Source organism: Chironomus tepperi, unplaced genomic scaffold (genome assembly GCF_022539635.2).
Source record: "Chironomus tepperi strain 1889 unplaced genomic scaffold, CSIRO-AGI_Ctep_v1 contig_376, whole genome shotgun sequence".
In the NCBI taxonomy this organism is placed as follows: Eukaryota; Metazoa; Arthropoda; class Insecta; order Diptera; family Chironomidae; genus Chironomus; species Chironomus tepperi.
This window is the reverse complement of record NW_027226498.1, coordinates 4,301,045-4,322,794: the sequence shown is the minus strand read 5'-3', so window position 1 is coordinate 4,322,794 and position 21,750 is coordinate 4,301,045. Positions and strand designations below refer to the sequence as shown.

General features: G+C 30.3%; 1 protein-coding gene across 1 annotated transcript; it reads right to left on the bottom strand.

Moving 5' to 3' along the window:
• Positions 1 to 79: 79 nt before the first annotated feature.
• On the bottom strand, positions 80 to 1,947 carry LOC139096085 (cysteine-rich, acidic integral membrane protein-like). Its single transcript, XM_070647714.1, has 2 exons — positions 1,845 to 1,947; positions 80 to 1,785 (listed from the first exon to the last, which is right to left on the bottom strand). The coding sequence occupies exons 1-2, from the start codon at positions 1,866 to 1,868 to the stop codon at positions 301 to 303; spliced, it is 1,509 nt and encodes a 502-aa protein (XP_070503815.1). The 5' UTR covers positions 1,869 to 1,947; the 3' UTR covers positions 80 to 300.
• Positions 1,948 to 21,750: the final 19,803 nt, after the last annotated feature.

The window sequence follows — 21,750 nt, the reverse complement described above, 5'->3', positions numbered from 1 at the left end:
GGTTAAACCCGTTTAAAAATGAGGTCAACCAGAATGTATACGAACTAAAAGACATTTTCAGCAAAATAAATGGCATTTTTATTTCAAATATTGAAAAAATTTTTTCAGGTCAATGGCACACATTTTAAGCCTTTCATGTAATTTTATGACTTCAATAAACAAATTTCGAATTTTAGGAACTAAAATTCTTATTTTACATCAATAATTAGCAATCTGTGTGACATCAACAATTTCCGAAAATGAAAAATAAAAAGTTGCTTACTTCCTTTTTATAAAAAACAGCTATTGAATAAAAAATTATCATCCTAAACAAAGAGATGCTATGCATGCAGCAGATAGAGATGTTTCTCCAGTAGGCTTTGTGACACCTGCGGAAGAAAAAGTACCTTGACAGTAAACATATGGATTTCCAGTATTTGGCTTAGAGCAGAAGCAATAAATTTCGTTATCGGCAGATATACATTTTGAATTAGGCCCACAAAAATCTGAACAATCAACTTCTCCTGTAGCATTAATGTTTTGTTTTTGAACACAGCCATTCTTTTTTTCAGGATAGAATCCATCAATACATGAGCATAGTTCTTCATGAATTGCAGCTGTACATTTTGAATTATTTCCACAAGGAGATTTTACACAATTTTTCTTGCATATTCTTTCATCGCAAAATTCATTGGTATTACAATGAATATTTGAAATGCATCCTGGAACGCATTTATGATACAAGTCACAAATTTCCTTTGCTTTGCAGTCATAGTCACCTCTGCATCCGATTTCGCATTGATTATTTAAATAATTGCAAAATTTATTTTCATCACAATCGTCATCTGATCTGCAGCCCAATATGCACTTATGATTTTGTAGATTACAAACTAATCCATCATTGCAATTTTCACTGAAACTGCATCCTTTTGTACAGATTCCTGTGGTTGTGTCACAATATTCATTATGTTTGCATGATTCAGGACAAAATTTAATTGTTTGCTCGAAAAAATCGAAATTTTTAGTATGTTTTTCGCATGTACGAGTGTCAAAACTGCAATAATAATCAAATTCACAAGAATCATATCGACAACCTTTTAAACATTTCATTTCGAAATTGCAATATTCTTCTGAATCACAATCTTCATCAAAATGACATTCTGCAGTAACACAGATTCCAGAGTTACAATACTCATCAGATTTACAATTTTGATCCGATTGGCATCCTATTTTGCACTTTTTTGTTTTAATAAAATCACAGAATTCAGTTGATCTACAATCTTCGTGATCCGAACAAAAATCTCTACACACTCCATTATAATCGCATTTGAGACCTCCTAAACAGTCTTCATTTGATCGGCATCCTTTTTTGCATTTTAAAGTATGGAGTTCACAAAATTCATCTGATTTACAATCACTTGAGTGCTGACATCCGTCTTCACAAATTCTTGTTTTAAAATTACATATCTGACCGTTTTTACAACTTTCATTCGATCGACAACCGGTTTTGCAGTTTGATATTTGAAAATCACAGAACTGATTCTCTTCGCAATTATTATCATTTTGGCAGCCTTGCATACATTCTCTGTAGAATGAATCACAATATTCATTAAACTTGCAAACTTCTGTGCAGTATGATTTGCAGTTTGGTGGATTTCCATAAGTTCCAGGAAGACATTGACATCGAGGTTCGTTTAAAAAATTATCAATACATATTGCAAATGGACCACATGCATTTAACGGTGCTTCAGAACATTTTGTGAAATTTTTAGAACTTTCAACAAATATTTTATTTGTTATAAATAGCTATTTTAAAGGAAACAGACTAATAAATTTGTCGATATAATTAATTAACTCCAACTTACCATGATAAAAATTTTAGAAATCATTTTTTTACAAATCTACAAGAATTTCTAGATATAAAAAATATTACTAAGCAAAAATTTAAGACGTCTGCATAAGTCTGCGATGTTTAGAACTCTAAAGTTGTATTTCATGTACATAAGAGAAGAAAACATTCACTGCATGTGACTTTGAACTCACCAACAGCTATATCTAACTGGTATTTTCATATTAACAATACGGTAAATTGATGACGATGCTGATCATTCATATCAATATTTGTTAAAAGTTCTTATCGAGTGACTCAAAAATTCAAGAGGATCCAAATGACTTCTTCGATTTCAAAACCTGGTCTTTAACCCATGATCGTCAGTGTCGGTATTGAAATAATTGTCTATAAAAGTATTTAACCATTCCGCCACCGAGCCACTACCATTTACTAACACTAAACATGACAATTTGATATTTTTTTAAACAAACTTATTAACCTCCTTGCGAGTTTGTTATTAAAAAAAAATATTAAGCAATTCATTGTTATTTCCATTTTCCTTCTTCTGCTTTCACATTGTGTATATGACATTGTTTTATAAACTTTCATCTTTTCAGTTTCTTCTTCTATTGTATTCTAAATATTTTTTACATTCTTTTGTGATAAATAATTTGAGAATACAAAAAATGAAAAGAAATAAGAATGTAGGAGAATCTGAATGATGTAAGAACTCGTGAAAATTAAAAGTCACTATTTGCTAAGAATTGACATAAAATATTCAAGAACACATTTATTACACATAAAGGTAACCGAATTCTTATCCCGCAAGACACAAAACCATGTCCCCAGGTCATAGTCAACTCAGCATGGAGCCTGTTTTTCGATCATTTTTCCGCCGTGTGTTTTCCGGGTATGATTTCCATATCAAATTAAAAATAACCAGTAGGATTTCTGAGGAAAAAAAAATTATTGCGTAAAAAAATCCCAAAACTTTAATTCAAAGATAAAATCCTAAGTTTCTCTACCTTTCCGTTTATATTTATATCTGCCATTGCATGTAAATGTACAACAAAAACATCAGGAAACTCATAAAGAATAAACATAAAGTCTTTTCTTTTCTAAAAATTACTTTGGGTAGAAAATGTAGAAAAAAAACTGATGGCTGAAAATGAACAAAGCTCCTCTCTTTATTCCTCATTGTTCTATTCATCTGTTTTGTGTTCTGCTGGCTAAAAAAGTAAAATAGAAACTTTTTTTGTTTGTGATTTTTTTTTGTATGTCTAAATAATAAAATGGAAGTGAAATACTTTGCATTGCTTATTTTGAATTAATGTATGAAAAGAATTCATGATTTGAATAGCACATAAAACATCTAAAAACAGATATGCTTTTATTTTGTAGTAATCAGGGCATCAGGCTTCACTCTAATAAACCTAGATGGATTTCAGTGAATGTATAATCGGATTTAAGTGATTTTTAATGTTTTGGCGATGTAACTCTTTTCGTTTGATTTGTGTTCATCAGCTCACCTAAATGGCAGTTAAGTGTCTTGTTGGACAAATTGATAAGGTACTTGGCTCAAATTTCGTATAGTTGCAAGAAAATATTTAGCCATATCCAAGTTTTGTCCTTTTTTAGAAGTTCAAATACAACTATTTAGATATAATGTGAAATGCACAGAAACAAGCCACAATTTGGCCTTTGGGAACGTTGGATTAAAAAACGGGTCAAGAATTTGATTGGAATATTTCCCTTAAGATCGGAATATTGTCAGAACGGCCCTTAAAGTATCAGGTCACACCCACACAAGTCAGATTATTTTGTAAATCATGTTTAACGATTATATTTCGGTAAAAATATCATAAATAATCTAAAATGTAAATTAAATATTATCCTTACCACTCATCTCTCTTTATCTCTTCCATCAAATCAGTGTTACCTTTTTTTAAATAATAGATTTCAATTCTCATTTTTAGCTCAAAATTATAAATAATGTATTAAATATAATCTCGTTTTCCGAATTTTTAGGCATTGAACTTTCTTTTCTTGTCTTCTTATTTGTTGAATAGGCGCGACTGTTTAAGATTTTCCTTAGAAAGCAAGACTGCCTTTATATTTTGTAGTAATGATGTTTTGTATCTCATTTAATGGAAGTGAAATGGAACAAATGCTTTATATCAAAATTCCATTAACTCATCGCTTGCGGACATGTAATTGAATTTTCTTATTGATGTAAGCCCAAACCCAATCAACCCATAAAGTGTCTTATAGACAGAAGGAAAAGAATAACCAAAATCGCTTCATCGAAAATTATATTGAAAATTTATGTTGTATAATGCCTTGCCTTTTCTATCTTGGTGAATTGAGAAGAATTAAGTTTCAAGGCTAAAAATATTTTGAATTTAATTTTTTCATCTTGGTGACGAATGATTGTTATGACTACTTAGTTGTAGACATTGATTCTTGTTATGAATTATTTAAAGAACGTTGCTTAAATTTAGGAGTTATGAATCCCGAGCGTCAAAGCCATATGGCCGCCAAACTGAGGCAGCTACCATTCTGTGTTAATAAAAGAGGCTTGGCGGAGCTTTTAAAGTTTCATTGTTGAATCTTTTTAATTTGTTTCGCTCGAGAAGAAAGATGAAGGAAATCTTCATAAAATCAATTTTTAAACTGAGAAACTGCATGAAACTGTGAAGAATAACTTTTTAAAAATGAGTTGCTTAATTATTCTCATATTTACTTGAAAAATAAACCAAATTTAACGATATTTGATATGGCGTGAGTGTAAGCAAGTATTCAATTTCATATGAGAACAAGGGTTGCACCAGGTTGCACAAAGTTTTTATTATTCAAAAAATGGAATTTTTAATCGTTAAAAAAAGTTCTACGAATGCTGGAAAAATTCAAAATAAAGTTTAATTTATAATTTTAGCAAAATAAATAAATCGAACCAAAAGAATATTAACTCACCCCTTGGATTTTGCCTTATAAATTCTTAATTTATAACGTTTTAAACAAATAAAATAATTTCCGTAAATAAACTTTGAATAATGCTTACATATAGACAACATGATACGTATAAAGATTTTACGTCTATGTATAAGCATTAATATGCGGTGTAGTCTAACCGTTCACCAAAAATTTGTGGGTTTACAAGTTTATGGTGAATACGCTTAAAGCAGATGTTTAAATATTAAAGACTAATAAATACGGAAAGGAACTGAACCAAAATGAGACTAATCATCCAAGAGAAATCTTTGATGTACTTTATTGAATTAACTGAATATTAGCTAACGGAAATGGAAATAAAAACTTCAATTTATTGGGGTTTTTGAGAAAAAATTTAAATTTTTGTGTATAAAACAGTAAAAAAATTTAAAAATTCCCTTAAAAAAATTGCTGGTTAAGCCCATGCCTAATGCTAAAAGAAAGAATACAAAATTTTATTTCATTTTATGAGAAAATACAAGGACTTTAAAAAACATTTTTTTTTCAACAAAATTAAATGCTAATACTTTAATGTGATTTAATGAGGGATAAAAAATTATGAAAAAAATCCTTAAACCTTAAATTTTTTATATAGGTTAATTAATGCGGAAGTTAAAAATTCATCATCAATGTAGAGCAAAAAATGGAAATTTTTAATCCTTTAATTAATTCAAATTGTAAATCTAATTACTAATTATTCATGAGGTTATAAAGAATGATAATGTTTTGCTTCGAAATTTCTGAAAAGATAATATTATGGAAATACGGATGAAATCCTTTAAACATAATTTTTTTGCTGAATCATTAGAAATTTTTCACATAAATATTATTAATTTACAAAGTTATGAAAACATCACTCGCCTCCATGTTTCCTCCATTATTGCCACTTACTTAAAAAATTTCAGTTAATTTTCCTTATATACATAGATATTCCTAGCCTTTCCCGATTTTCCGATTTTGTGTTTAAATTATGATAATCCTAATGGATGCTGTTGAAATTAATGCTAGATTATATTATAGTTAAAAGCAATAAATGGTGCAATTGCACTAGTGGCCTAAATGGTGTAATCGTGCAAAAGTTTTTCGGTGAAACTCCTTCCCCAGGTCAAACTTAATTTTTAAAAACGGTGTGAATAAATTCTTTCTTCCACCATTTAATATCTGGACGATTAACTTTGCGAACTCTTGCGAACACGAATTGTAACTGGGTGCATAACAGGATACATCAGGTACAATGAAGGACTGGTGTTCTTATAATGTCAAGAGCTTGAAAGTGTTTTGGATTCCACTATAAATTCTAGATCAATAGGGTGTGGTACAATATATTATTAATCGCAGTCCCTCCAGCTGCTGATTTCTTCAAAAATTATATAAAAGTTATAAATTCTAGGAATAATACACATTTTTTTATTTTCAAATGTTATTTTGCGATACATGTTTCAAGCGGAAACTAAAACGAAAGCAGCTCTAATTATTGTTTATTGAAGACAAATAATCACAAACTTTTAGATTCAACTGAATTATTAAAGTATAAAATGGAACCAAGAAGATCCGTTTTATTCTAATTAGTACTATTTAAATTACAAAATAGCTTATTTATATTAAGGAGCCATTTTTCACTTTTCAAGATTTTTACTTGAAAACAAAACAAGCTAGTCTAAAACAGTATTGAAAATGTTGATTTACGCTGGAGATAAATTTTCTTCTTCTTTTCTGACTTTAATTGAAGTTTACAGTTTCAATTATTCATTAGCATTTAAGACGTCTTGTATTGCTACTTGGAATAAATTCCTTTACATCAATGTCGACAGTCTTTTTGTCTAATATTCAAGCATTAAATTCAAAACAGACACTTGAAATTGAGCTGAATGAAGAATCTGAATAGTCCTTGTTTCAAAATTTATTCAAGAATTTTTTTAAAAAAATTTATAAAATTGTTGCTTAAAGTCACTAAAAAGTTATTACTGGTAAACAGTAAAAATTAAAGTAAAGTATCTTTAAAGAAATTCATAAAAATTTGTTGATTCAATTTATGCTCTCTTAATTTTTTATTTGCCATTCATCTTTATCATCAGTATCATCATTCCTCTAGTGAAACTTGATATATCTCATCTCATCTATGATAATGAAATTGCAATTTGCAACATATGAATTGAATGAGATGAGGAAAAAGCTTACGAGATCTTATTTGTGTCAGTTTGCGTAATGTTGACATTCATAAAGCGTAAAATATGAGGGCTGATTGCAATCACAGCTGCATCGTGTTATGCATGAGAATATTTTTGTCTTGCTTTTTAAAAACTAAAGACTATCTCAAGTGACACAACAATTTTATATTGAGTTTGTGTCAATATTGGTAGATATTCGACAACTTTTATAATTCCCAATCGTCTGCTGTGTGGTACGACTTGAAAAATCGGAGATTATTTGTGTATTTGTTGACAATTTGGTTTTTAAGTTCATTTCTTGGAAGGATAATTTTTAGTCAATTTATCTTGTTTTGCCTCGAATACTCAACAGAGTAATTGAGCAATTCAGAATACATGTTAGAACAGAGGTTTAAATTTTAACACATTAAGTCGGTTGTGGATAACCTTTTATTTTTCGCGGCACACATTGGTGGTCAGCCTCGACTGCAACAGCACACGACATAGGATTCAGGGCATTTCCACAATTGTTGACATTGCACTTAGGTTGTCCACTACTGCTCTAGATCATAAAAAATATACTTCATCATCGCAATCATCAACATTATGAAATGGGATGTAAGAAAACCAAAAAAATGTCGCTAAAATAAAGAGAAAAATCATGATAGACGACATGAACTCTTTTTGTCCTTCTTAGAAACCTCAATAACAGATGAGGTAACAGCTGCCTTTCAATAGTCTATGTTTGTGAGAAAAAACTTTATGATTCTCATTCGTGAGAGCTTTGACTTCGAACTTTTACAAGTACTTTGAGGAAATGATAAAAATGAGAGCAAAAGAGGAGTAAATTTTATATAAAAGGGATCATAAAAGTAAAAAGTTGGAAATTGTTCTACGAATAATGCTATAAACGCTTTTTTGAGATTAAAATTTGAGAGATTTTGTAATCGGCTTATAGTTTTAGCATATCATTAACTTCAAGTTAAGCTTGAGCATAATTATGATGAAGAACAATATCTGGCTTATTCACTTTCGTAAAAATAGTTTTTAAAGAGGACGATAAGCATATTTTGGAAATATTCTTATTTTATTTATAGTCAGGTCGATGTGACTCTGTCATGGTGCGGGATTTAAAAAGAATTCGTATTTCAAATCTGGGAGGGGGGCTGATGGCTCCTGACTACACCACTGCATGAGAGCAAGAGAATGAATGGATTTTTCCGCACGACGAGTAGGTATTTCATGAAACTTGAAAAGGAAAAAATTCTTTCAATAATTTTTTATGTGGTTTTCTCTTTTTGAGAGCTTTCAATGAGAGCAAATTGAGCAAGAAATGAGGTTGAGCTACACAGAAAATTTCAAGATATAAAACGTCAGGTCGTGCGACTTTTCCATCTTTTTTTGCTTTTCAAAAAATGTTAATGAAGGAAAAACAATCGGAAGAGGAGAATTCATGTAAATCATAAAATTTAAATTTAGCATGGATATCGAGGAGCTTGACAGAAAATTTATTCATAGAAATTTGTAAGCTTAAAATGAATATTGAATGCAAATGTAGAAAACTTCCAATTTACGTTTCAGTAAATTCTGATAAATTTTAGTGAAGACCACAGACATTTGAGGATTCTTATTGTATTATTTTCTATTAAGTTCTTTAGCAAGCCATAGGATACATTTTGCTTTAACTACTTTTCAGCTTGAGTGAGCAAAAATATTTGATTTGATTCTCTAATTTTTTGCGGAACACAATCAACTTTAGTTGTCATTAAAGCAATTCTATCTTTATCAGGCTTCTAAAAATCAACTATTTTTTTGCATTTTCCATTTATAACTAGTTTTATACATTCAATTGTGCAGTTTACTTGCAAAAAAAAGCATTTTCATTTTGTTCCATTTTTAGATTTTCATAAAAGTAAATAACAATATTCAGTTGCATTTTTCAATTTTGTCTCTATTAAAATATTCATCAATATAATGAAAATATAAATTTCGCTTCAAGGAAGCAATAAAAATATCCATCAGTACAATTTGTACTCATTATCGAGATTGATTTTTTGTGGAAACATACATTTTTATCATTTCCCGAACTAGCCCGGAAGACACACACCGAAGAAATGGCCGAAAATCACGCCACAAGCTTTCGTGATTCTGATGTTAGGTCAGATTTGATGAAATCCGGCCTCAGCTTTGGCTGACCAGGATCCGGATTTTCGGCTACTTTACGTCGTTTGCTTTTCGGGTATTTAACCATGTGAACAGAAATCGAAGTTTTATTAAAAAATAGTTTGTTTTATTATTATCATGTGAACGAGAAGTACAATAAATATTTTGTAAACAGCAAATAAAAATGTTTAAACTCTCATATAGAGTTTACTCGACTATACTCGACCATACGGAATTTTCTATGCTAAGGTTAACTTAAAAAACTACAACCGTTTATTCAGAAACTCTAATAAACACTAAACCTCTGATCGAAAAAGTGGATTATCCACTTTATTGAAAACGCTAAAAGCTTTAGGGCTCCGTCAAATTTCTATTTATTAGTTTTATGGATACTATCGAAGCGGTAACAAAACATGAAAGATTTTATTGTAATAAATACATCGATCATAAATGGGATTTTGGTTACATGTATTTCTATGATATTAAAAGCATGTGAATAAAATACAATATAAAGCATAAAGGTATAACATTCTCAAGTAGTTTTTTATTCACTGCAATATTTTTTATCTATTGCACTTATTCTCCATTTATTTCAATTTTGTTGTTGTATCGTAAATGTATCTTCCAAGTATCTTCATCAATCTCATTCACATTTTTATGTTGGGATAAACTCATTTGGAATCGGAAAACTTTTCTTTTTCTTTTATATCCTCATTTTTCTCTGTAATAAAAAGTTTTTTAATAAAATTTTCTTTTTTTTGTTTCATTTACCTCAGTAGTGGGCATCCTTGTGTTCCGCGGAACACAAGTTGTTCCAAATTTTTTTTTAAAGTGCCATATATGCTGGGTGCCTTTTTGGTTGAAGCTTACCGCCAAGGCATGACGCGGAAAATAAAAGATTGTCCACCGCTGATTTACCTAGACAAAAAATATTTCAAAAAAGAATAAGGAAGGAACCAAACAAATAATTTTCTCGGTATTTATTTGTGTAAACATACAATGTCATTTTTGGATATATTTATTTAACCATTGAATTCAATAAGGTTCCCGTAATTTTTTGTCTGTAATTATACACATCTGGATGTGCATCTAGAATTATAGAAAATGCAATCTTGAGACAAGTTCACCCAAAACTTGACAATTCTTTTAACTGAATTAACTTTAACTTGGAAAAAATCTTATGAAATGTAGTATGTGCAGCTCTTGACAAAGAATATGAAGAATTAAATAGAATATAAAGAACACAATGTTTGCATACATTGCGTGAACGCTTCAAGCGCTCTCACATTTCGGGTCTCATGAGAAGAAAATTTAATGGTTTACCGGTTTTAAATGATTTTCTTATTGAATAAGACATGAATCTCTTATGGGAATTGTCATGATTATGAACATTTAAAACACGAATTACGAATTTTAATAGCCAAAAATTTTTTGAGAACTTAATATTCAATTTAATAATTTTCTGCAAATCTTTTATTCTGATTTAATTGGATAATTGTTTTTAATTAACCACGATATGTCACGATCAATATACATAGTAACGTCCGAAAGTTCCAACAACTTTACTTAATTGTGATTATTGAAAATCCAAGGATTTTCCAGAAAATATCTTCCTGCATAATTCAGCATATTTAACATTCAGATCATCGAGGTTAAAATTTTGAATTGTTTTAGGATATCCTGATTCATCCTCATATTTCATAATATCTTTTTACCCAAGTAGCAAATAATTCATATCAAAAAGGAAAATATTTGCCAAAAACACATGTGAAAATTTCGTAAAAACTTTTTCATAATATTCTACAATGCCACAAACCTTTTTTCCATTCATCTTATCGTATTTCATATCTCTTGAATTATTTTAAACATACCTCACTACAAACGACTGTTTTAAATACAAAAGCTCGTTTACAATCTTCATAATATGATTAAATGCTCTCTCAAAATAATTTATTGTTGTGAATAAAAAGCGAGACTATATATGTAAGCTTTAGGTAAATATTTTTTTACTCTTCAAAATCATTCTTGAGAACTTTCACTTTCACTTTTCTTTCTCTGAATAATTAACAATTAAATTAATTTTCCTTTACTTAATTAAATGTTTTTATTTATGTATGATCCTTTTTTTGAGTTACGATGGAAGGGTTTGCTACATATCCGGGAAAAAGTATATGTTTGTATACATACATATTTATTGTTTGAGGGCCTTATGAGCTGGAGGCACTGCGATTATTCATCTGTTGTACCCCAATCTTTAGACCTACAGTTTACATTGCAAAGACACGAGTGTGTCATAAGATCTGATACACCTTGCAATTTATTCAGCTACAATTCGTGAACGCAAGATTTTGTAAAGAAAGTCATCCACAATTAAAATAATTTTAAAACAAAACCTCTAAATTTTACCAAAATTCCTTTCATTATTAATTCTCGGTTACATCTTCATGAAAGTGTGCACTTAATTACTTTTATAATCATTGGTAGGCTTTCAAAGCCATATTTTCATTATTCTTCAACCATTATCTTTGCTTAAAGATTAATTGAGTGCTCATTCATATTTGACAAATAGAAGATGATAATTAACCCGAACATACAAGGAGCATACTCATGAGAATATTTAAAAAATTAGGCATGCTCAACTTTAAAGATTGAACGCTCATTGAATTGAGTATACTCATTGTCAGTTAGGGAATTTGAGATAATTATGATTTTTTACTTTACCATGCAAAACAAATAAATTCAACCTTTTTCAAAAGAAAATATGAGTTCTGGCAATGGTAGAACCGTATATCAATGTCACAATACTCATGGAAAGAATATTGAATAATATTCTGAATGAATATTTGTCAAGGACAATCGTGATGATCAGCATCTGTTGGTGAAATAAAACAACAAAGTAAAGACACAGATGTGATGAAATGATGCCAAAAATGTATATGATGAAATTTTCATTTAGTTCTTCTTCTCTTCTTATGAGATGTTTTAAAGAGGTATTAATATTAGAATTTCGCTTTATCACGTGGATTGAATAGACGATTTCATTGATTTTAGGTTTAGGAATTTATTTGAGACTTTTTGTTGTATTGAACTGCATTAAGGAACATTCACTATTCTAAAGGTGAACATTATTATCTTTATTGTTATCATAAATTATTATAATATAATAATAAAAATAATATACTAATAATATAATAAATTTATTACCAACGGTATTTGATTAACAATAAAATATGTATAATTCTGATATTTCTTTACTAATTTCAATATTCATATTTGACACGAAACTTTAAACAATTCTGAGATACTTCAAACAATTCTGAGATACTTCATATTCTTCTATTCGGAGCTGCATTGTAGCACTTTAGTATCAACGCTGTATTGCCAAAAAGCACCCTCGAGAAGGTGATTTATGTCTTTAATACTCGCGCATACTGGTGGGTCCGAATTGGATACAATTTCCACTCTGCAGCCACACTCAATATACATGATTCCACCCTTCGGTCTAGTGTATACTGTGATTATCGCGCATCTATCGAAACGCTGGCAATACTGTACATACTCAATCTACATTTACGAGCACCTTAAAGACAGGAGTAAGGATAAGACCTTTTACCTAATAAATGCCTGATTGCGATCACAGTATGCTGCGACTATCGTTTGTACATGGGTGCACCACGTGAGTCTGATGTACTAATGATAGGTTCCCGGATTTATTCAAGGAGGAAGTTTGATTTTACATATTCAATAGCAATTGCTTTTGTGCAAAGTTTCGTGTCTGAGGTTCTTGTCTTTTTATATGTTATGAAACTATTATATAGCTTTAAGCCGTTGTAAAATAAAGAATTTTGTGATGATGCTTTAGTATAATTCTTCGGTATTCGTTGTTTCTTCTGGTTGAGTAATGGTGTTGGTCGCCTGCTTTTATCAAATGTCTCTGTAAATAGGCTGGTGAAAGTCCAAGTGCCACTCTGTGAATAAATAAAATCACATTAAGGTAGATTGTATATAATGGCGATCAATTGTTGGAATCAGTACCGAATGACGATAAAAGGAAGAAAGCTCTGCAGCGGCGGAACTTTAAGAGGTCTGCTTACCATCTCTTTAATCATCAAATGAAAGCCGCCTTAATGAGGCAGCCAAATGACGTCCATACATTTTGATCCCGGGATTAATATTAAAATGCAGACACCTAAGCTTTGTTGCTAAAGCATATTCAAAAATCTTAAAGCAGACATCCTCTCAACAATTGAATTAATGTTTAGTTCTCAAATATTCTATTCATACCATTTATCTCTAATGTATTTCAATTACTAGTTTAATTGAATTTCTCTTTTATTACCCTTAATAACAATAAAACAAAGCCCAGGAAAAGCAGATGACATTTGCTTCAGCGGTGGCACTCAATAAATGTCTGATTCGAAACGAAAAAAATCCCATTTTATCATTATTAAGGTTCAAGAAGTAAATGAAGGTCATTTCAATCTTTATTGCATTGTTCATTTTGATTGCTTGAGGAATTTGTCGTCGCGACATTATAGTCAGCTTATTAAAGAATCTTTAAAATATTTAAAGTTCAAGTGAAAATTTTTTAGTAAAAATTAATTTCCTCATCTCCTTAAGATTGCTTAATTGTTAATACAATCAGAAATGTTCTTGACAGATAACTCTGTTATCAAATCATTTGTAGCGCATTTTTCTACAAAGGGATTCGTTTTGATCTATTAAAGCTACCATATTGAAGCAGAAACATATTAGTCATCTTGTTTCACACAGTTTGACAAATCGTAAAGAAACATGAGAACGAAAAACCAACAAAATTCTACTAAAAACCGAGATCTGAGACAAGAAAGACAGCGGCAAAATAAATAAGAAGTGCAAAAAAATTCCTCATTTTGCAAAAGCGAAGATAAGACGAAAGGATTTTGTGTATGAAAGCTGATAATTGGTATATCATCATTTCTCACACTCCTCAAGAAAAATTTACGCATTGCTCGTTTAAAGTCGTGCACGTGGCATAGGATGTAAAAGACATGAATTTATTCAAAGGTTGAAAAGAATGATCGGAAACATGTGTGTCGCGGTACACACAAAAAACTTTCATGAACCCTATGCCATGTGCAATTTTAGTCGAGACTAAGCACTAAGGTGTTCCGCGAAAAATAAAATATGTCATGTGCAGTTTTAGTCGAGATTTAGCACTAAGGAGTTCCGCGAAAAATAAAAGATTGTCCATAACTGACTAAAAGACTATAAATTGATGACACTAGAGGTAGATGAATTTATTTTCGAAGTAATTTCTTAGTGTTTAGTGGTGTGTGAAATTGTAATGTTATGAATTAAATTAAAAGTCATAAATATTTATCTTTTAATCATGATTTACTTAATAAACTTCCAGAATAATTACTAAACAAATCTGAGAACAGCGAAAATCGTATTTTTGCCCACCGTTGCTTAAAGTAATGACATTTTAGTAAAAAAATACTTCGAGAAGACTTAATTTACAAGCTCCATAAAGCCAACTCAAACATCAACTACAATAAAAATGCTATAGTCTGGAAAATTTGAGATAACAACTTTTCATATGACAAAAGACAATAAAATGAACAAAACTGTATCATAATTTTTTCATTAGGATGTTGTTAAAAATTAATTAAACAAATTAAATTGATTCATTCTAAGCTTAACTAGTATGAAAACGTTATCCAAACATTTATGTTGAGTGAAATAACAAGGGTTTAATTCTCACATTTATTGCTTTTGTACATAATCCGCATAATTTATGGAGCAAGCATTTAAACCTAGTGTTGTCCAAACTTTTGTAATCCACGACACACATATAACTTGAGATTTTAAATTCATGAATGCTTCATTTAGCATATTTGAGATTATCAACGACAACAGTGTGCCGCGGCTCATAGTTTGACAGCACTGATCTAAACGAATAAATGCTAACGAAGCATTTATGGTAAAGAACTAAATTAGCAATAATTTTGGCTGTTACACCCTTTATTCTGGTTTGCTAACAAAATTTAATGAATTTCAGTGATAAGTCATATCTTTGTTGTTATTTCCGTAAATATTTTTTTAGAGTTTATTTTTTTTACAAATGAAGGAGCTGCCGGTAAATTAAACTTAACACGAATGATAGATATCACAAAATCGTAGTCATTTGGTTTTTTCTTTATTCCTTAAGGCGCCGATCACTTATCACGTTTTTCTAACTTAATAATAGCAAATAAACACACAATGGAGAAATACTTTCCTGTACACTTTAATACAAACTCTATTGTTTGCCATTATGTTCATCGATTGAATAATTCAAACACACGAGGTGACATCATATTATTATAAGGCTTAGTCGTTTTATAGTTCAGTGTCGGAAATTTAATGTTTGAGGCCTTTTCCCCTTAATTGTACTTAACCCTAACATATAAAACATTTGCTCAATTAGCATCTTACGGTATCAATGAGCATGTGCTAGTATGTTAGGGTAACGAATTTTAATCAACAATTTTGAAATTATCTCAAAAAACTTACACTTTATTTAGACTATTATTTGTTTTGCATATTAGCTAAGATGCTAATTAAAATATAATTAGTAAAAAAAATTACAAAAGTCCTCGTGTTTTTGATCGAGGGACTTAAGCGCATTTTTGTCCTAGCGATCAGTAATTGATTAATAAGTTACTTTCAGACCTCAAAACTTCCACAAAGTTAAGAACTTCATCATTTAACGGATTTTCATAATTTAAACCTCATAACGGTAAAAAAATTCAAACATTGTTCAGTAAACACTGTAAAAACATCGACAAACATTGAAAAACACTGTAAAACAATGAAAAAACGTGTTGTTGTTTTTGTTGTTGTTGTATATGAAAATGAAAAATTGTTAATTATAGTATTTATGTGTTGATTTGAAACTTTTAAATGCCCGGGGCGCCAATAACTTTATGGAACTGATCTTTTAAAACCATTTCGAGCTCTCTACGATGTCTAGTTTTCGAGATCTCGCGTTCCAGCCGACCGACCGACCGACCGACCGACCGACCGACCGAACAAAGTGTCTTATTAAGCTACCTTTTTGAAAAAAATTTCAAAAATGCGCTAAAAAATTTTACAATAATTTTGGTTCGAAATGGAGTTTTTTTTTCGACCAAGCCTTATATCAGTGTTGGATAATCTTGGGATAATCACACCACACCTTGATTAGTCTCAACCGAAAGTGCACACTGCTTACGATTCATGACGTTTCCAAAACTTTTGGTGACACACAGGTTGCTTACCACTACCCTATAGGAACAAACGTTTTACTTTTTATGACAACAAAAAGTTAAAGACACCGTATCGATTTTTGCTATGAGCTTATAGAATTCCTGTGAGGAAAATATTTGGATTATATTATCGCTTCATAAAAGTGTTCATATTCAGATCATTAAAGGATAGATGGAAAGTGTATGAGCTTACATATTTGGTCAAACAGAAAAGGTTCAAGGGTAAATATTTAAATTCAATAATTTTTTGTTTCTTGTGGTAACTTGCAAAATTTACTGATACAATGGTAGTTGATTTCATAAAGAGGAGCATCAAAATTGAAATGTGATTTGAAGACATGTAATAAAATCAATCATATTGAAATCAACGTAGGAAGTGATTCTCTTGAATTTCATATTTTTATATAAATTTACCTCTCCTTTCTTTTCAATGCCTTTTTATTCTCATTCACTTTAAGTATTAATTTTTAATGAATTTCATGTGCCATAAAAGTTTATCGTTGAATAAGAAAAATGAAAGGAAACGAGAAAAATGAGATGAGAAAATTATACCAATGTTTGCTCTGTAATGCGACAGCTTATGCCTCTCTCATGTGTTAATTCCTATTGTGATTCACACAAGTGTATATTTATATATGCGTGAATGTTAATTCGTTTCGATGGAATTTTCAGATGTTGGTATTTGTGACGAATCTTAAATGTCAAATGTGTTCAAAAATTTTCTCAAAAATTCAAATTTCCAACCACATCACCAGCATAAGTCCACCCAAAATTTATTTTGATAGAAAAACCAAAGAGCTTTTAGGCATTCATTTTCTTTACATTTGTTTGTGCAAAATTCGACGAAGAAACTCAGACCTGCATTTAATGCATTTTAGATTGGACAGAAACACAAGTTTGTTAAACCGTCCTTGGATGAAATCCGAAAGAATGACGTCCGCTCAAATACGCAAAACGCATTCTCATACGCCAAAGTCATGCCGAGGGCCTATCTTTCAATGCTGGAATGCGCGTCGATGATGAAAATCTAACAATACCCACATCATCAGCATAACCAAGTAAAGATTGTAAAGACTATTCAATTCCATACCAGCCTTCCTAGAAACTTCTTCAAATGCGATGTTGAAAAGCTTAATAGACAATCTTCTTGTCTCAAATTTGTAGAAAATTATACTAAGCGAATAAAAGAATAAACGTTTGATTCAACCTTAATAAAACTCCAATTTTACAACGAAAGAAAAAGTCTTTAAAACTTTTTTATTTCAAAATTGCAAATTGAAATTTTTTGTTGAGGAAATAATGGAAAAAAACGAAGAAAAATCTGTCGCTAGAGGTTATTTCTTAATTTCATTGAATCATAAATATGTACGTTCATTCACAAGAACAGACATGCTATAATTTTTAATAATCCACATACTCATAATGCGATGATATTCCATCTTCTTTATCTCATAAACGTGTCAAAATGAGCTCATGACAATTTACTGGTGCTCTTGAAAAGCGAAACAAGAGGGAAAATGTAGGAAGACTGTAACGACATAGATTGATATTTGCACATTTTAATGAGCATATCATGTGAACTTTTCCGTCAAAGTGTAGATGAACTTACTCATAAGAAGTAAAAGTGAAAAGTTTTTTGATGTAAAAAGTCGAGATTGACAATCTTGGAACTTAACTTGTTTGAGGTAAACGTGGGAAGCATGAAAGCTTGAGGTAAAAATACTTGGAAAGTTTTCTTTCTTACATTTAATAAGATTAAACTTGAAAAGGAAAAAAGTATGAATTGAATTGTGATAAGATTATATTCTATAGTCACATATTTAGATCCCTTACAATAATAAACTTATTATTATGCAAATATTTAAGCTATTTCGTACAAATCTCTTGATATTCAGCCCATAGTCTACGTGTTTAGGGTGATTTAATCAAGGGAAATCAAAATTGAAGGGAATGGTTGTATGAGAAGAAAAAGAGCTGAATAATAAAATCAGGTATCACAGTTGCCGTAATATTCAAGAGATCAGTTTATTTTTGAGTAGGATGAAAATTTTCTCTTACAGTGGAATTTATTATTGTGAGTTAGGAAATATCCAAACATTTTTTCCATATATTTTTTGACAAATTCATTCATCCATGAAATCAGAGGAAACTTACATAAAACGAAAAACATCAAACTTAGATCTTATGTTAAAAACTTTTATTTTTCACGACACATCGCACACCGCTTGACCGAACCGCACACGACATCCGGTTCATAATGTTTCCATGAACACGAGTGTGATGTGACACTCAGGTTGTCCATCACTGTGTTGAAATATTCAAAAAAAAGAATGAATTCCTGTATTAATATGTCCCTTTAAGAATATTCGGAAATTACGTAACGCCAAAAATAGCTATTTAAAAACTTTCCATCGCTCCACCGTAACGTTTCTATATTAAAGACTATATCAGATCAAACAAAAAAATGCAAAAAATACATTAATCGAATTTTTCTCTGCTTAGTAATTCTCCTGCTTAATAATTCTATTTGATGGATATCCAAAAAGCAGTTCCATACAGGAAAGTTTATTTTTATATGATAAATTAAACATGAGAAATAAATGGAGAATAACAATAAGCCTACTCACAATTCCATCCTTAATCATTCAGAGTGTATCGATGGAAATAATTGGCTAATGTTCGATTTACAAGTAGAATAAAATTACTCATGCAACTTTTGATGATTGTGGATTGAATTTCATTGAAACATATCCTGTTAATAATTGAAATCTACACATTTCTTAATAAGTTTCTCAAAGCTCATATACTCAAACAGAATATTGTAAAAGCTATATGTATACATAGTAATGGAGATACACTATGCGTCAAAGTCCACAAGACTACAGCTAAAACACAAATCGAGCTTCGTAATTAACACTGTGCAAAAAGAGTTTCGATATTTAGACATGACCTGGAATTGAATTCAGGGATCATTGGTAAGTAAGGCGAATGGTCTACCATTTAGGTCTTAAATTATGTGTCTGAGCCTTAAGTGTTCTTGATTTTTTAACAAATTGCAGTAAAGTTGTGAAAAGGACTAAGTTTGCAATAAAATGCAATAAGTTGCAAGTACAGAGGAGCTCTCTTCTCTTGCTACTACTGATTTAACAACGCATATCATTTCCGTAAGATTTAGTATGTCACCAAAAAAATTATTTTTCAATTCTACTTATAACTTTTTATAACATCAAAGATAAAAGTTTTATCGACAAAAAAGTATGATAAACTTTTTGATTTCTTTGAGTAACAAAAAATTCCTCTACATTATTGTTGTTGACATTGATGCTTGAACGATACATGATAAAAAAATTTTTATTCATTTTTTGAACATAAAAATGTAGCAATAACGATGAAACATTTTGTATTGTTGATTCTATTGGAAGCTTACTCATATCATGAAAATTTTGAAAGTGAAAAAAGTTATGACAAAATATTTAAGCTTATTTCGCATTTTTTAGAGATTGCGTTGGTTTCTAGCGCAGTTTTGAGAATTTGTCAAAAAAAGCTTTATACTCCATTTTGTTCATTTTGTTGTTCAGGTGAGGGACAGTTCATTTATTACGAAAAAATCGAGTGGTCTGGTTCCCAATATAAACTGTTGGTCTAAAGTATGTGGTATAATAGATTATCGCAGTGCTATCAGCTTATAAACGAGTGAACGGCCCATTATACAATATATATAAATTTGAGTAACAAAACATAAAAATGCTAGAGATTTCAACAAATTCTAAATCTTTCTGAGAAGTATTTTGTCTAACATTTTTTTTGACTCACATTTTCTGACATATTTAAGTCCCAGAAAGCACACGGTGTAGAAACGACCGAAAATCAAGACCTATGTCAGCGTGACTCTGGTTCTAAGGCAGATGCAATGAAAATCGTCCTCAAGTTAAATTCGGCTCGCATGTTTGACCATTTCTACGCCGTATGCCTTTCGGGCGTTTTTTAATGTAAATATGAATTGAGTTCCATAGCAAATAAAATGTGAATACGTGGGACATTTCCACCTGAAATGACATAATTCTGGGAATTAAAATGGCAAACAGAAACATTTTTCTCATCTTTATCATAACATCACGAAACAACCAAACATTTCTCGAAGGGTAAAAATTGTTGAATAAATTTACTCGCTTAAATTGTATCCACACAGAAAAACGGCAAATTCTTTTAACAAACATAAATATAATTTTTCAGAGAGCATATAAAATTGTTAAATTTAAAATGTTTGAAGTGAAGCTGTGCGGTTTAATTTTCATACTTCAAACTTTTTCTTTACATTTGTATCGTCGAAATTTGTTTTTATCTTTTTTGTTGTTTATTTTATCGCTCGTGTTATTCTGTTTTTATGGCATTTTAACATAAAGTGATCTTCCAAGGAACAAAAATATTGTGAAATTGCTATACAAATGTGATGAATTATGATCTAAGAGATCAAGAGTTTCATTCTCTAAACTGAAATTAAAGGAGTTAAAAGTATTTTTGTAAAACTTTTATATCCCAGATAAATTGAGGATACGCAATAGGACTCGACTGGCCAATGTAGCTTTGAGCTCATCGCGTTATATATCATCTTCATAACTGTTAGTCTGAACATTTTTCAATTTTCCAGACATAATGACAGAGTTCAAATTAATTTCTTACATTTGACCTGAGCAACATAAATGAAAAATACTCCATCAGCACTCCGTCAATCTTAATTTGGTGTTAATAAAAATAACCATGACGGAGCTTTGACAGAGTGAATTTCATTTGTGTCGTTTGTGTTATAAATCTTAGCTGCTGAGTACATGAAATCTCTAAAAACATCCAAACAAAACTTTTGGTTGAACAGGTTTTTATATTCACTATTTTTTACTAGAGCAGGTCAACATCATCTTCACAGGGCCGTAAAAAACTCTCAAAAAATTAGTTTTTTCTTCTCATTTGTCTCATTTCTAAATTTTTTCTCCCAATTTTTTTAACGTTTATCTTTTTTTATTTAACAACTAAACGTCAACAGTTCCAGTTCGATAAATTTTTTTTGTGTCTTTTTCTTTTGTTTAAGTAAAAACATTTTTTTTGCTCGTGATCAGTCATAGTCATCTTTGTGAATGAAATAATATTTTTATTTCTTAAAAAGACGTTTTTATAAAGACATATAATTCAGAATAGAACATCAAAAAGTCTATATCTTCTTTGGTAGCGGCAAAATAAGTAGATTGTGTATAAAACTTTTATTCAGGTACAATTACAGATTCCTATTATTCCTTAAAAAGTAAATGTACTAAGTAATCCAGAGTTTGAAGACCACTCGAAATTTGTATAGAAAAATTGACTCGACTCAATATAA